The sequence below is a fragment of the Patella vulgata genome, chromosome 2, assembly GCF_932274485.2.
Source record: "Patella vulgata chromosome 2, xgPatVulg1.2, whole genome shotgun sequence".
Taxonomy (NCBI): Eukaryota; Metazoa; Mollusca; class Gastropoda; family Patellidae; genus Patella; species Patella vulgata.
Window position 1 is genome coordinate 41,645,804 of NC_065880.2, and position 18,217 is coordinate 41,664,020.

Below are 18,217 nucleotides of genomic sequence, written 5' to 3' on the forward strand. Positions count from 1 at the left end.
CCGATAGGAAAGCCAACATGGATAGGATAAACCAGCGCGCGGCAGTTTTCATCAACCCTTACTTGAAGTATCAAATTTGACAATGAACCCCTTCCACGTGTATGGCGCTATTGCGTGTCGCACGTGCAGCTCAGTGGTTGTTGGGGCGATAAGTTCTTCATCTGTGAACATACTCTCAAAGCATGTCAAGTGTTTATTTATCATATTTGCATTTCAATATCCCCTACTTTTTTTGAAGAGTATATTTATCAGCTGATTGAGACATACTAGACTCTTTGTCGTTATAAAGATTAAAATAATCGAACTGTTAAAAAACCCCCTGTTATTGTTCAAGAAATGGGTCATTCTCGGCTTCCCCAGTGGTAGCGTTCCGTTCTACCTCACTAACCTTCATATACGGGGTTTTCACGAATTCAAATTACCCGCACTTGATCGTAGCTTGATTCTACGAGCCAATCAAAACCAGTTTACATAGCAGTCTTAGCGGTTTTGTTTACGTTCACCAGTAACTTGCCTTTGCCCACTCGATTAGCCGATAAAAGCAGAAGTATCAAGCGTGGATAATTTTACTATGTCTCCCCCGTGGATGGAACCAGAGGTTAGTGGAGTAGAATGGAACATTTACCACTGGGGATACGAAAATGGAAATGGGTTGGATTTAACTTTGTGGTCAATGATGAGAAAATTACTAGTTTTTTCCATTGTGAGACAGCCGAATACAGCTCTACAAACTCTTTTACTATGGTTATTTTTGTTGAGGTTTTGATCTAGAATATCCATGAGTAATGAAGGATAACCGGATTACAGTTAGTGGCAAAACGTTGGTCCTTTGCTTCCAATTATAAATGCAAGTTGTCTCCCTTCAAGCGGTTTGCTTCGGCGTGAAATAACTTGTCACTTTCTTGCACAGTATGACTTTAAACCCATTTCATTCCATTTCACTTGTTTGTACCAACTGGGTTTCGAGGATTTGTTCCTCTTAATTTGAAGGAAACAAATATTACATGCAAAATCAATACAAGGACCAATATACATATGCATGTACCCTACTAGATAAAGTAGTCGGGGTGGGGCTGACAGGGGACACGTACAATATTACTGGTTTAGGTTCTAACTATATAATTTTTGAATTGAGACTAAAATTTATATTAACGTCTGCTCAAGTAAATTTGAAATAAAGATGGCTTGACTATTTTGTGTCAGTTTACTTCAATAATACAAATAATATATTATATTTATATTAGCTATATTACCAATATACATGTACGCATTTAACAATAACTTCATAGAAAGATGCCTAATCGTTTTCTAGACTATTCTTGAAGAAGATTTAATTCGTTCCATTATAGTTCACTTTTCTGAACTCTGACTTCATGTATAAATATATAAGCCAGTGACTTACATTTACTTCTATTATATGGTAAGGTTAAGTATTTATCTGTTATAATGGCACTAACAAAATATGAATACATATTCTAACAAAGAATAGCGCGCCTTTTCTGCTACTTGACACTATACTTAACATGAGTACTAACTGGCCATTTGTTAAAGCACACATACTAGATTGACTATCGGTTTAGTCTTCAAGAAAAAGATCGTATTTGCCTATCAATAAGATATATATACACTACTAATCTAATGGATAATACGGCACCCTACTGTTGATTCACAACAGCTAATATCGTGTTACTAGTTCAGTCGTTTTAATGTTATCGCTGTCTAACGATTAGGTTTATTTCCTAAGGCAACAAATCTCTATTTACATGAAGGATACGGGTAAGTTATAGATATTGTCTTATCGTTATTATTGCTAAATGTTTTACAGGCATGTGTAATAAATAATATTTCCTCCAATTATACCTTTTACCGCGTTAATATGTACTAAGCAGCAAAAGAAACGTCAGGTTGGTATGTTACTCTGAATAGACGCATTGTATAAAACTTGCCAAATGTTTTTATTGTAGATTTCTAACCACATCTCAAAATTTACCTGAGAAATAAGGCTCCTTCCCTAACCTGTATTCACAAATGGTAATGTGTTCTCCATGATTTTCATGCTGCACGCGCTGTTCACCGGGACCAACACTATAAAATGCAGCCCCATACCTGATTGAATCATTCACATTATAACGTCCACACTGCTCAAGCCGTTACCAATCACTTCCAGGTCAATGTTCGGACCATCTACAGGCTTCAGCAACATTTTCGGGCCACCAACACCGCGGATGATCGCCCCGAACTGGTAGACCAAGAACGCCATGTTGCACGACAGCACGTGTAGAATCCCTTCATACAGGCATCTGAGACAGCACGTCAGACAGTGTGAACACACGGAAGATCCATCAGTACCGATACACTGCGCTGACGTCTCACTAGAGAGAACATCCATTGCCGTAGACCTTACCGTGGGCCGATTATCACCCCTCGCCATCGACGTGAACGTCTACAGTTTGCCCAACAAAACCAGAACTGGCGACACAGGCAATGGAGAACTGTTCTGTTCACAGATGAGAGTCGGTATTGCCTATCAACTGCAGATTGGAGGATCAGAATATGGCGTCGACGTGGCCAGCGTTATTCTGACTAATGTGTCATAGAACGAGACTCCTGGGGAGGTATAAGCATAATGATTTGGGGTGAAATCGGCCCGAACCAGAGAGTGGGCCATGTTGTGTTTCAAAATCTTGGTCCAGGGAGAGGAGGAGGCATCACAGTAGTGCGCTACATCGATCAATCTCTCAGACCCCACGTTATACCACATTTCGCACGTCATCGAAACAACGTTTCCAGCATGACAACGCCCGTGCTCACATCGCCAGAGTTACTCGGGACTTTCTACAGCAGAACGGTGTCAATATTATGCACTGACCAGCCCTTAGTCCCTATTTAAACCCGATTGAACATCTTTGGGATGAAATTCAGAGGAGACTTAATAACGTTGTACCGAGACCAAACATAGCCGATGGATTGCGCCAGGCTTTTCTGAGAGTGTGGTTCCAGGTAACAATGGCGTCATCAATCGTCTGGTCCTCTCCATGTACAGACGCTGCGCTGCTTTTATTGACACTCGCGGTTGACACACCAGATACTGATGTATAGACTGTGTACAGGCTCTAAACCTTCTCGTAATGTCTTGTGATGAATTAATCACTAATGTGTCAACATACTGTTCACAAAAAATTGCTTTGATCCAATTAGTAAGTCGTTTTCTAGAATGATTTGATTAAAGTGCCTCTTTGAGTTTGAAATCGTATTGATGGTTTTTTTTTGCTGTTTAGTATATTATCAAATTTGAAAAGTGTACGATTCACATAATGTACTTATGTATTCATTTCTTTTCTGTAGGTGTTCCATGGTGGTGAAAAGCAGTGTCGTGTGTTGTACCACTTCTAATTCATTTGGTAAGTTCCCACGGCTAAAAGTTTTAACGTCTGTATTCCATGTTAATATGCAGCTCCTAAATTATCCATGAAAATTATATCTATGAATTGAGAGCCAATTTTAAAAAGATTCAGACAGTGTATGATATGAGGTCACCGGATTTGTGAGATATCTTTATATTGATGGAAGTCTCGTGATTCTGAAGGGGAAAATCCCATCTTTATTACTCTGTATGGTACGCCCTTTTTTTTTATAGAAACATACTAAAACAGTTCAAAATGAAAAATAAACCAATGAAATCATTTTTTCGTTATAAGTCATGCACGGTGATTACCTTTTTTTTGTAATTCTATAGTGAATTTAAAATTTTGCCTTTTAAGCGTAATTTGTGGTCTGCGTCTGGCGTGGAGGGCGTCGTCACTATTTTGTCGTGCTGGCGTGCCGTCTACTTTCGCGGGGGATAGAGGGGCGGCAATGGCTCTTAAGCTTTATCAAAGGGTAGGGTCGCCTGTCCAACCTCTTGAGTTTTCTCTAGGTCCCCCGGTTCCCTCAACTGCTAAAGGCACCTAAATATAATAAAATAGAGCCGTATGTTAGTTCCGAAATTACCTAGTTTGTGTCAAGTGGACGTTAAACCCCCTTTTCACTCTCGTTCTCTCATCTGGAAACACGACATTCTAAAAGGATCATACAAAGCTATCCATTTCGTTCGATCTTCTGGTTGACTGATAGAGGGTGTCCGAACCATCGTGATCCCTATGGGGTTCTTATATTCTATTAATATACAAGTAGAACTGGAACTTCTATTTAGAGGGAAACAGGATACTTCGTATGTTAATTATCAAGAATATTAAAATACATAATCACACAGGCACCTATCCCCCATACCCAAATCGGCCACACTGGGATGCACATTTCCATATTATGTGGGGTTTACTAACGTTCTACTTTTCGGCACCAATTAGTTTATCAAAGACGACCTTTCACTATGCAGTGTGCCATCGGCGAAATTTTTAATGGCCTACTCTTAATTGAATTCTGACTAGGGTTCTTTTACGTGCATACCAACGTGTACATACGCCCTCAGTTTTTCCTCCCATCCGAACGACTAGATGATATTATTTGCCACGACTTCAGTCCTGCACCAATGGCAATGTGAATTCTTGGCCAATTAGGGACAACCTGGTTATGGTAGTCAAATCGTTACCCACTGATTCACCGCAGACTCATTTTAGGCGCACACTACACTAGGATGGCGTAATCGTATTCCCAGTAACTATTACGTCTAAGGCTAACACTCACATGTACTCTAATATCAATTACTTTTTATACCAGGAAAAGGTGTAAATTATTTTTACTATTTAAAAAATATATATTGATTTAGACATTTCGTTGCATAATTATATTGTTATCGGCAATTGTGTTTCCCTGCGGACATTGCTTTCCATTCTCCAGATAGAGTACTAACTCATCATATTAATTCGGAAAAATCTGCCAGCCAAATACCTCGGAGCAGCAATCTGCAATTGATCAAAAAATATGAAATCCATTTATTTGAGTTAAAGGTGTTATGTTTTGCATCAAACGGTTAAATTTGGACACAATGAAAGTTTTTATAGGGATTACGATATCCTTCCTTGTCTTTAGAAATTACGAGTATAGTTCTGAAATCAAGGGGGTTCGGTGTAACGTTATAACTATTTATTCTAGAGATAAATGATAAACCGAAAAGAAGAATTTAAGTAGATTTTACTAACATCAATTACAACTCTTATGGTTTTAGAATTCAAAATATTCGATACTACTGAATAGCCTATAACATTTATGCGGACGAATCTCTCTCTCTCTCTCTCTCTCTCAATAATTATTCCCATAATGGATGACTGTTTGTCAGACATTATCTGTCATGGCGTTTTGTATCGATTATTATATTATACCTTCACACATGGGGGCTCATTATTAACACGTTAGTGCAAATTCCATAAAAAAGTTCTTTATGTAGTTTGATACATAGAAAATAACAAAGGTGTCGATGTTTTCTATATCTTAGTATGAGTACATGTAGGTATTTCATAGTTGTATATAAATATAGGTATTTACTAATTTGTATGTATGAGCGATAAGAAAGACCGCCGTAGAAGTAAAAGTTACAAATAATATATGTAATTGATCTTAAGAAGTAACCGAAAACAGAGTGCATACATGCAGGTAAATAGTGAAAACTATCAGATTAAAAACCAATAGTAGACGACTATATTTTACTAATTATTTACCGTTTTCAGCTTTATATTTAAAGATTTAAGAATTTATATAGGACACCTGTCCTGTATATTAATCCACTGTTGAGGGAATATAACGGATGTTTGATTAGTAGTAAAAAACGAAACTAAAATTGGTATAAGAAACCCCAAAACGTTAGCTAGTCCTCATCTGTAATGATTATAGTCAATGCATAAATCATCTGCTGAAATTGGGAGACTAATTAGCATTACTTTTATTGTCATTATTGCGAGTTTTGAAGTTAGTAGAATACTTAATTATATAGCTTATAGTGTTTAGCTTATCCTTCGAAATAAATGTGAATCGTTTGGGCTTGGCACCATCAAAATAGCAAGTCAATGTCAACCCATTTTATTTTGACCTTTAAATCATAATTCATCGCTGAATTGACCTGTCAACGCGTTTCAATTTCTTGAAATTAGTAGTAGTAGTGTCAATTACTCGAAACTGACATCACCCAACCTATATTTGTTGAATTCTCGTTTACATGTAAACCTATCGCGACGTTCAATACTTCGATAGTCATGACGTGTTTATTATTATTGTTGATAATATTGATCGTTACTTATTTAGATATTTAAAAATGGCGATCGTAGAGTTTGAACAAATTTAACTAGCAAAATTAGATTAAAATATGTTACGTCATACGAAACTTAAACCAAACCATGCAGTTGAACCAACACGCGCGTATAAAAAATATGGAGTATTTCTGTGGTTGTTTTTGTATTTTGAAGCCAAATGCGTTTTAATGTTTGAACACCTTTTATTTATAGATGTCTTAATGGAGAATCTTTTCATTGAAATAACTGATCGATTTCAGATAATAGAAATACCTTCCTGCTAAGAACATTATTTTACAATAGTCTTGCTTTCTTAACATAGAAAACACAGTATACACATGAGATATAATGACTGTCCATTTTAAATGGATATATTTCTTTCTCGGAATATACCAGAAAGAAAACCATTTAGCTCCCGCAAACTCAAGGTCCTATATGAATATGTTTCATATTTTGACGCGGATAATGCGTTGTAAGCTATGATAGTATAAGGTAAATGTTTTCCGGTGTTTTCTTTCGTTGTGGCATAATTAAGGTGTGATATTTGTTGTTGTGATTTATTTGGTTGAGTTGTTTAAATGAAATGAGGTTTGATGTCCTATTGTTCTGCTCCAGCTGGGATAATGACGACGCGCTATACAGTGTGCTATGGGGAAAATTTTACCTGGATAGAGGCGCTACGGCCTACTCTAATATAATTTTTTTTTACGTGCACGCCGATATCTACACAGGATATCGATTTTAGGTCCCAGACGAATGGCCATACGTTTCCCCTTGCCAGGCACTTTGTTTTTCTCCATTGACAAGGGGGATCACTCCTTACTCAACTTCTTACCTTCTTACTCAGTCCTTTCTTTGTCCATTTTCGTTTTTTTCTGCCATATTTTAGCATAAATATTACTTATTTTGAAGCGGAAAAGTCAGGAAGTAAATAGCCGCTTATTTGGAGCATGTCTGTTTTTGCGTTAGAATTTATAAGAAGGGGTTTGAATTTTGATTTCCTGCCAGATTTTTTGTGAATATTATTAATTTTAAGGCGGAATGATCATGAGGTAGAGAGACGCCGATTCGGAGAATTCCTTGGGAAAATTAACATTTGTACTAATGGTGTATTGCCGTTCAATTATGGTGTTCTATTTCGGCCACTTTCCTTGAATAAAGCGACGCGCGACTCAAAATCCGCGTCGCGCGACTTCCGTTGCCTTTTTCAATGTTAAGCTACAGAGAAAAAAAAAATAACGTCGACTTTTTATCACGACATCGCTTTTAAAAAGGCGACGCGTTGTACATCCCTTTTTCTAGACGGATATTGTTTATAGTTTTGGTGATGAAATGCGCATGTACCAGGAGAATTAATTTGCAGTTTATTTGCCGTTTGGTGTTTTATCTTCAATACAGTAATTTATATTGGACACAGGGAATTGCCATTAATATCCTTTATATATCTCTATAATATCAAGATTATATGTTATGTTTTAAATCCCTGTTCTAAACTTAAAATCAAACTCTGGTGTGAATGAGAGGGTATGGTTTCCGTTATGTACAACAGTTGTTTTATAGGTTATCAAGTGTTGTATTACTTATAGTATGAACAGTGCCGGACTGGGCCCACCTGTCCACCTGTCCGTGACAGGTGGGCCTAAGCTCATTAAAAAAAAAGTGGGCCTAAGCCTATAAAGAAAAAAAAAGAAAAAAAAGAAAGAAAAAAAGAAAAGAGAAAGAAAGGAGAGGGTAAGGAAAGAAAAGAAAGAAAGAAAGAAGGAAGGAGAGGGCAGGACACATGACAGGAGAAAAAAAAATGCCTTCTTCGCTTTGGTCTGAAATGCTTGGAAAATGGGTTTGCGATTGTCAATTTTCAAAATTTTCCAGGGGGAGCCCCCTCCCCCCGACCACCCTCGGACGTTCGCGTGCCTTCGGCGTGCCCGTGACGCGCCTTCGGCGTGTACTTGCGTGGGCCTTGGTCAATGACCTGACAGGTGGGCCCTCGGCCCACCAGTCCGGCACTGAGTATCTGTGGATATCCTACGACGAATATATTAGCAACCCTTAAGAAATCAGATAAAGATCGATGCTGAAAGAATCCAAGATTCACTTCTGCACAAGTTAACCTAGACACAGTCTGTAATCATTGAATGAAATATGGGAACAAATGTCAGCTACTAGCAGGGCCCTCACAAGCTTATGTGGCGGCCCAGGATAATCGGGACTAAGTTATTTATTGTACCGACTTTAGTAATGATGATCGAGGCTAGGCCGAAAATTCAATCACTAATTTCTCGGCTCAGAGTGAATCATTCTGACTGAAATTTTCATCATATCCCCTTTACATTATCTAGATTTTATCTATTATAGTATGAACTGCCAGCTCTTTATCTAATCTCCCGTTTTTAAAAGGCGACGCGCGACGCGGGAAGTGGCCGAAATAGAACACAATATTCAATTGCCTTCATCATATAGTTGAGCTCTTAACTGAAATAAAGGTTAGAATTCTTGGGACATTCCACAAGAGTTAGATTTTGACTTGCTATGGACATAAGTATAGTAGTGAACCCCGAGATTTAAAATTAGATAGTAAGGGCTATTTCCTCGCGTCCAGACTACTTTTTAATTTTAATAGTTTATGCCTATATATTTTTTCTATCTTTCAGGTATCTGCAGTTGGACCCAAATATGAATTCACTGTTTTGCATGCAAACTGTGGCAGCAGAGGCTGCAGCAGATGCTGCCATTTCAAATATAAGGAAACAACGAGAGCTGGAAATGGAAATTAAAGAGATTGATAAAAAATGGTTGTTCGCCTTGAAACGTTTAATAAATGACAGACTCGACCTTCTGAAAGAATTTGACAAAATTGCTAAAGTGAAGGTTAATCGAGATTATTTTAAGAATGATTTACGAAAAGCTAAATTACATAATTATACTGACCATGTTCGAAATCGTATGAATGAGCAGAAGTATATCAAATCCCATGATAATTTTGATTTTCACGTGGATCCCCTGGGAAAGAATGTGATAACCCAACCAATGATCATGGAAAGTGACGGAAAAGGGGGCAGGGAGGCCATAACATCTATCAGTTTAGACAAAAAGAAAGCAAAACATATACGAGGGCTCTCAGAACTTGAGGTTAAAAAACGGCGGTTTCGAATTCCTAAAGTAAAGAAAAAGACTAAGAAAAGATTGCTAGAAAAGGGATTGCTCCCACTGCCCAAGAAATCTCATATGAAACGCACGTCTATCAAAGAACTAGAAGATTTACAGGAAGAAGAAACAAAAGAACACATAGAACACAAAGAAACGTCTATAACAATAAAATATTCACCAGCTGAAGATGAAGCCGCACCTCAAAGTTTGTTCGCGGTTCCAGAATTCGCCAGAACATACATACCACTCCCTGTTTTGCCTCTAACTCCTGAACCCAGTTTTGTGGAATCCGAGAGAGAAAACTCTTTCGGTCTTCAAGTTCCACGATCACCTTCAGGTGTTAGGCCGAGATTGTTATCACCCATACCTCCCCAATATTTCGAGTCGGAGATGTCACCTTACTTTGGATTTAACGAGAATTCGCTACTAGAATTACCCGAAGATCATTATCAAGACGACAACCAGAATGGTTTTCCACATCCCCCGCGTTCGCCAGTTCCAGAAGTATCCCATCAAGACACTCTTCAGCTACCCCATTCCCAAATTCCAAAAATATCTGATGTTCCAATTGTTTCTGTCCAGCCGCCTACATCACCATGTCCGGAGAATAACATGCACCAAGGTCATAAACATCGACCACACCTAGAGGAACTCTTGCTTATACCACCTAGATCACCAGTTCCAGATCCTAATGAACCGTCTTCGCCTCGACCTTCTCAATCATATCTTCCACCGCCACCACTATCGCCGATTCCACCACACCTGGTTCTCATAAAAGCTTCACGCGAAACACAGAGACAACTTGATAAAGCTGTAAAAGAAAAGGAATCTGCTGCAGAAATCCAATTACCACCAATAATTATCGGACGCTCTAAACCCAAATCCGTAAAATTCGCAATGCCTGAAAGTTCTACAAAGCCACGTAAAAAAGATCAACCGGTTTCGAAACCCGCGTTAAAACCATTGCCACCAATACGAGACTTAACAGTTACAAAACCGCCGCAAGCACCTGTAGCTAAGACCCCAGGTGCTGCCAACAGACAAAAAGCATTTTTTAATTTATCTCGCTCAATGAAACCGACTGGTATGCAATATAGAAAACTGTCTGCTGTTGTAGAAGAATAATATGTGTATTTATGGTGAACAATATTCAACTGGGTCTATTCAGTGTGGACAGCAGTTTTTTCCTGAGCTTTATTGCTTGGCGAACTAAAAGACCTCACTTGTTTTCACCTTTAGGTAATTTACTGTAAAAAGCTGGTACTATTTTTATCTTATTTCTGCTGATTTTTTTCACCGGTGATACTAGGGTAATTGTTAATGATTTATTTAATATTTGTACACTAAATAAATTTTCTGCCATTTAATGCGATTTATTTTCATAGATGTTTAAGAACATGTTTTAGAGTCGATCGATATTAAGTGCTGATTCTGTTCAAATTTTTATCGAAGTGGTTATTTCTGTAATCCAAGTCTTCGTTCTATAAATGGAACTGATATTGCTGGATTTATTGGCTAGTTCTGCATCCATTTTATTACACGTGTGCAATTCTCAAGTGGAAATCTGTTTAACGTTTGCATTGCGACGGGAGGTCAGGTCAGGTCAGTTCACGGGTGACGTTGCACCAGTGAAACCCGTCATTACTGCATCGCAGTTCTAGTTTTTACGTTGTTTTATGTCATATTAAATGTTTTTGTACTATGCATTGAGAAAGTTTTATGATGTGATGGGTATGATAAGAAATAGATATTATTATTATGATTAGAGATGGGCCAATACAAAATTATTCCTGCTGATCAAATTTTGTGACTTAAACTCGATCGAAAACGAGTGACGCTTCTTGCTAAACTGTAGCAAGTATGAAGAACTACGTTAAAGCCCATCTACACTCAACCTTCTCAGCAAATCCTGAGATTTCCTACAATTTTATTAATCTCTTTGACCCACCAGAATCGATTGCCAGGGCAATGGCTTTAGAAGTGTTTTTGGCCTTTGAAAAGATATCTAAATCCAATTTAGTGGTAACTACATGTAGTTCAAACTCTTTAGATACATGTCATGTATGTGTTTTCTATATTAGGTATTATCAAATGTATATGACTTTGTCTAAATGTACGTGTATAGGCCTGTATGCATGATGTCCTTAATGAATGTCTTGATGCAATAAACATCTTATCTTATTGAATGCGCTAGACTCATATACTAAACAAAACCTGCTATATTTCTAATAATCGTCCATGGTCTGGACAGGGAATTCAGAAGCTGAACCCGCAGCGTATTTTATGTGTGCCAAACCGGCGTCGTGTGTGTGTGTGTGTGTGTGTGTGTGAAATGACTTTATTTGACGTCAATTTCCACTGAGGTGATATTGCCAACAATTACATGTTATTATATAGAAATAAATTATTTACAAAGTAGCCGGCGTCCTCTCGCCAAATCAATTCAATGACATAAATATTCAGCAAAACAATGGCAATGAAATATTTTATTTGTAAACGATTTTAACTACATCTATAAGTATAAAATTTGATTAAGAAACAATATAATCTATTACAACTGATGAATTGTCAGTTGGCTCACAATAAAAAATATTTTAAATCTAGACAAAACAGATCCTTGAAGAAATCTAGGATTCATCCTCTTATGAACCCATTGCTTCCAACCAAATTTGAAAAAAGGTTTTCGGCAAGGTGGGCACAAAGGGGCCAAACTCTGGTACGAAAGGTCGCGGGACGTTGTATATTGCTAGGATTCGTCCTCTCCTGACCACAATACTTCACACTAAATTTGAAAAACAAATCTGTAGCCATTTCCTTCCAAAATCATGCTGGTATATGGAAAGTTTGATCACTCGGAAGGATTAATTTTGGCCCCCGGGGGGGGGGGGGCACTTTGATACCCATTTTGTGCTTGTCGACCAATTGTGACCTTTGACATACTCAAAAGTGGGTTAGTCCCCACACTGACTAGTCAGAAGGATTGATATCATCATTCGGGATCAGTAGGAACATTTTAACACAGGTTTCGTGGATGTACGGGCCTGCTCCAAATTCATTCAGTCAGTCAAAATATTATTTTATCATTTTTGTTCGTTTTTGAAGGAATTTTGGAAAACCTGCTTACCTATGGGTATATAAAACCACCTACAAAAAAAGTGCTGAACCGATTTTAAACGTTGAAACAGATTGATGATTATTATGTCAGGTTTCTTGTTCAAGAGCTGAATTTTGGTTGGCACATGCTACTAATAGCACACTGCATTAGCCCTAGTTCCTTTAGGAACTGTCCAAGTCAGAGGAGAACAGTAGGACGTTAAACCCCATTTCATTTTATTCATTTCTTACATACACTTTTGGGATTATATATACTCTTCAAAAAAAGTAGGGGATATTGAAATGCAAATACCTATGCAGGTTGTGATATGATAATAAGTTATGGACACTTCACATGCTTTGAGAGTATGTTCACAGATGAAGAACTTATCGCCCCAACAGAACCACTGAGCTGCATATGCGACACGCAATAGCGCCATACGCGTGGGAGGGGTTCATTGTCAAATTTGACACTGCAAGAAAGGGTTGATGAAAACTGCCGCTTGCTGGTTAATCCTATCCATGTTTGTTTCCTATTGGTTCTTGCATAAGATTTACTATTTAGCGTATCTTTGCTTTAGTGTCGTACGTTTAATTTGATCGGGAGACGTGTTCGTCAACGTCAACCGACAACACTGCCCCAAATCGTGATTGGACGGTTGATTAGGAGCATGCCACGACAAATTGCTGAATGTCTGAGGATTGGTGGAGCAATTACTCATTATTACGACAAAAATCAAAAACGTCCATTTTCACTTTTGACAGTGTATCTCTTTGCGAGTGAAATGGGGCCGTCAGATAAGCCGCCTATATGAACTGTTTATGTTCATGTGTAGGCAATTGGTCAGTTATTAACATACACTGGTTACCTCGAATAAAAACAGCAGGGCATTTCCGCAGTTTTGTATTGTTTCGGATGTGACGAAAACTGAGGTGCCGTGTACACTTTGGCGTGCATGTAAAAGATCCCTTGACAGTTGGAATTCGATATAAGAGTAGGCCGGAGTGCCGCTGTCCGGGCAAAAATGCCCGTCTTCATTAGCCCAGTTCAGAGCAGAACAGTAGGACGTTAAACCCCATTTCATTTCATTTCGAAGTGTGAAACCCTAAATGCACGACCCGAGTTGTGCGTTCAGTCTAATTTATAGTCAAATCCCTTCAAATCGAAAATGGTTTTCTATAACAATATAAGAAAACCCCTGTAAGCTTCTCGGGCTATACCCAGATTATTAAAAAAATAAGAACATTTTATTAACGTTCCTCATTGATCAGTCGCAAAGCTACCAGAACTTCACTTGCTCCATCCATAATGAAAGATCGGCAATTGCCAGGTAGGATGTAAAACAGGGTTAAAACGTCTCACCTGCAAGACGGTAGACTCCTTGCAGCCTAGATCGACTCCAAGCCGAAGGGACAATTGACAACATGACCGGTTATTACAGGACAAAATACACCCAACAAAAACACTGAAAAGATACAAAATGATTATTTACAAAAGGAACAAGTCATTAATATTTATATTATTTATAAGCGACGCATTCTGCTAATTAATAATAGAGAAAGGATCAAGTTAAAGTATAAGTACTGTATCATGTATTAAAATGTAAGGATTATCCATTTACATTTACCAGTTATAGCATACAGATATAAATACGGATAAACATATCAAACATACCCTAGGACAGGTGCTTGATGGGTAAATAAATATGACCAGAGTGGTAGACTTTATAGCGCATTCAGTAGCACAAACACAATTAGAAACACTATAAAACAATGAGACATCACAATTAACAAAACATAACACAGGGGATAATATATATATACATTTAATCATTTATTATATAATTATGAAATATAAAGTTGTCTATTTTATAAAGATATTAACTTGCTATATTCTCTTGATATTTACTACTAAAATACTTATTTAATTAATTAGTTTAGTTTATCTGTATCTGTATATATATATATACGACGCAGGAACCACTTCTGGTATAACGCGTCGGGAGTGAGTGTTGTCTACTTTGTTGCGCCCTAGAGAGCTGCTTTAAAACTCTCCACTGACTCTGCACATGCCACACTCTCTTCAAGGCTGTTCCAGTCCTGCACTGCCTTAATGAAAAAAAGAGTTTTTAAATTGTTTTGTATTGGAGTCTTTTGCTTTAAAACAGTTTGGATGATTCACACTGAATTTTTCGACGATATTAGTACTTTGATTGTCACTGAATTTTTTTGTTTTGATGCGTCTCTTGTTTTTAATGGGGTCAAATATGTTGAATTGTCTATTTCCGACACCATACCCCGAATAATCTTGAAGAGTAACACTAACCTTGAGTGACGTCTTCGGTTTTGCAGCGTGTCAAGGTTGAGTTTCTGTAGCATATCTTGGACGCAATCATCATTCCTGGATTTATAATCTTTCGTTATAAATCTAGCTGCGTGTCGCTGTACCTTTTCCAGGGATTTAATGTCCTTTACTAAATAAGGGTCCCAAATAACAGATCCGTAATTATTTATATAGTTTAACATCTTTTGTCAATTTAAACAAATATTAAACCTACCTTCAAATAAATCATTAATTGTGCTGTAACTGATGATAGATGTCGAAAGTTTGATAGACTACAAGGGAGTAAAGTTAGTGACCAAGGATCAATAAACCAGGTTACCAAGATACCGAAATCTACTCACGATCTTAAAATAGCATCTTTAAACAAAAAACTTAAGTAATTATAACCACTGGAAATAAAAGACTAGCTGGATACACAGGACAATGGAAACTGGCTAAAATATTTAAAGAAATGAAATGAAATGAAATGGAATGGAATGGAGTTTAACGTCCTACTGTTCTGCTCCGAACTGGGCTAATGAAGACGGGCATACACCATACAGTGTGCTATGGGGGATATTTTGCCCGGAAAGCGGCCTACTCTTATATCGAATTCCAACTGTAAAGGGATCATTTACGTGCACGCCAATGTGTACACGGGACTTACATTACTTACAAGGGAGAACCACGCCGGAAAATCTGGATGAACTTTCTCGGCCAATGCAGGGATCGAACACCCGACCTCTAGGTTAGCGAACCAGCGTCTTACCCAGTTGGCCATCGTAAAGAAGTGACTGTAACACTGAGCAACCTGAAAGGGGGTGGGGCGGGTGAGGGTTTTCCCTCTCAGAAAATTTGAGTCAATAGTGTAGCACCATGAGCCTTCTGTCTGACGTGGAGAGCGTCTATGGGAAACCGGTCGCCACATCCTACGTATGACCCATGCATCTTTTCTTACTACATATTTCTGTAGCCTTGTGATCGTCTAGGATTTGTCTCTAGCTGTCTTTACTTCTGCTTCACGTTGTGTATTTACTTCTTCTAGTTTCTTAAGACATTTGTCTTACCAGGAATAATAATGCATAGTTCGCTTCTACATTTTATATAGCATATAACTGAATACAGGTATACAAGCATAGCACAAATTACAATACTATATAGCTAAAACCACTTCTCCACCCTATCCAGCCTCTCGGCTGTCTAGGAACTCAGATGTACCCTCGATCTCTGGAATCTAATGCAAGTCTGACTTACAGGGTTCCCCGGTTTCTCTTATAACCATATGAATATCACGCACAATCAAGTGTGATCGTGGCCCTGAACTTGTGTAATTAAAGATATGAATGGTTACTTTAAGCTAAATGATGCAATTAGAATAATTCCACTCACGTGTAATCCTGGTGGTAAATGAGTGACATATGTTTTCGATAAATAACTCTTTTTTATGTGTCAACTGTCAGTTACAGACTAAGTTGATTTAGTGCACACTATATATGTGAATATGATTGAAATTACTAACTTGCCAAAGATATTAATTAATGAAATATAAAGGCATCTTATTTCAAGAGCAAAAATTCTAGCAATATTATTACAATAGTTAACATCCTGACTTTTGAGGTCATTGCTGGGAGCAGATTCTTCTGAACGAGAGGATCAGAAATGGGAGTCAATGGAACAGAATTTTGAGACCTGCCTGTTTTAGAAAATGTGTACAATCTGTCGCCCCACCCACTAGTTGTAGTACTAACCGGTCTGTTCTCTATAACCGTGAATATAATTGTGATGAGATAGTATAAGACCCCAGAGTTTTAGGAGGAAGAATGATGTTAAAATGGAATCAAGCGCCGTAGGCGCGAAAAAATTTCAGATAGCAACGTATAATATGTAAAAAAGCTTTTAATACTTTGGGAATGGGCCTAAATTTCCTGTCATTTGAGTTCATTTATGGAAGAAAATTCTTGTGAACGAGAGGATAAGAAATGGGACAGCATCTCGAGGCCTGTTGTGACAAAGTATTCTAGAACTTATTGAACCCAGCTAGTTTTTAATAATATATGATATTGGCTTTTCAACTCTATATACTTCTGTTTAGTCACGTTCTAATTAAACAAGTAATTAATCCAATACAGTGGAATCTGTATTAAGCAGCCACTCAAGGGAAATTTCATGACAGGCCGCTTAACGGGAGTGACCTCTTAATACAATCTCAGCGTTTGTTAGTGCTGACATCAAGTAAATTTTACGCTTGGGTGCATTATTGGGAGCAAACATCAATACTTGCATCGGTAAATTTGTGGACGTCGCTGAAACTTGCTTAGAACGAAATTCTTTGACTCAAATCTCAGATATATCTTTTGTAAACTGTCTACCATTGTGATGTATTCGAAAATATTTATCCATTTTTGTGAAGACAATCCATGAATTAATTTTATTTTATCAAAAACGAACATGTCTAAAAAAAACATCGCTGAATTTGTTACCGATTTTCAGGGGGTGTAAATCTTATATAATATAGGAAGCGTTAAAACTTCTGTTTAGCAACAAAGTGGAAATGGAAAATGGATACTAAATGATCGTGACAAAACTCGGCTTTGATGGTACTTTTAGTTCATTTAATAAGTATCAAATAGTGTTTCGTTACGTGTGAAAACAATGATCAGGGTTTGTCATTTAATAAAACAAAATATTAATTAACAGATAATCCCGGGTTTATTGTTATTTTCACAGTTCGTTTTACCTGATCGGTGAGGGAGTAGATAATTAACTATTAATTACGGGATTAGCGGAGGTAATACGAAGTACGACAAGATGGTATCATTCAACAATGGCCGTTGAATAAGCGCTATTTTGCTAAATTTTTTAGTAAAATGGTTTAACCTCACGTCCCCCACATTTGATTGTTTTGATAAAGGATTAGGAGGTTACTAGACTGTGGGTGTAGAACTATAGGCTGTTCTAATTAATTAGTATCACTGGTGTAAACTCCTCACTCTAATTATTGTTACTGGTGAACACTTCCCACTATCAGTAGGTTGGGCAAATTGGTGAAATCAGTTTAATAATAAATTTACACCCAGGACACCCATTGAATACCTCAACACTGTTATGAATTTTGTTGGACTGTGAATTGTCATGTTTATCAAACTGTTTATAAATATTTATACTATAAAAATGTATTTATTTATTTATTTACTCATTTTAATATATGCAGTTACTATGTATTACTTATTATAATATAACATATATATATTTATTACATATTTGTACTTATTATATATTTTTTATATTATATATGTATTAATTTGTATATTAATAAAATTCTGGAAATGGTATAATATAAGAATCCATATTATATGTATTTTTTTTACATGTAATCTTTTTCATTAATATTATTTAAATCATTTTGTTGAAGTGTCACAAACTTGTTACAGACTAT

At 37.2% G+C, this 18,217-nt stretch overlaps 1 protein-coding gene across 3 annotated transcripts; it reads left to right on the forward strand.

Moving 5' to 3' along the window:
• The first annotated feature begins 1,565 nt into the window (after positions 1-1,565).
• Positions 1,566-11,547, forward strand: LOC126810925 (uncharacterized). Of its 3 annotated transcripts, none has more exons than XM_050536316.2 (3): positions 1,566-1,776; positions 3,346-3,401; positions 8,870-11,547. In XM_050536316.2, exon 3 carries the CDS (start codon positions 8,892-8,894, stop codon positions 10,488-10,490), a length of 1,599 nt encoding a protein of 532 aa, XP_050392273.2. In that variant the 5' UTR covers positions 1,566-1,776; positions 3,346-3,401; positions 8,870-8,891; the 3' UTR covers positions 10,491-11,547. The 3 variants fall into 3 exon arrangements, with proteins under 3 accessions (XP_050392273.2, XP_050392274.2, XP_050392275.2); XM_050536317.2 differs by lacking the exon at positions 1,566-1,776 and adding an exon at positions 2,704-3,197; XM_050536318.2 differs by lacking the exons at positions 1,566-1,776; positions 3,346-3,401 and adding an exon at positions 5,480-5,589.
• Positions 11,548-18,217: the final 6,670 nt, after the last annotated feature.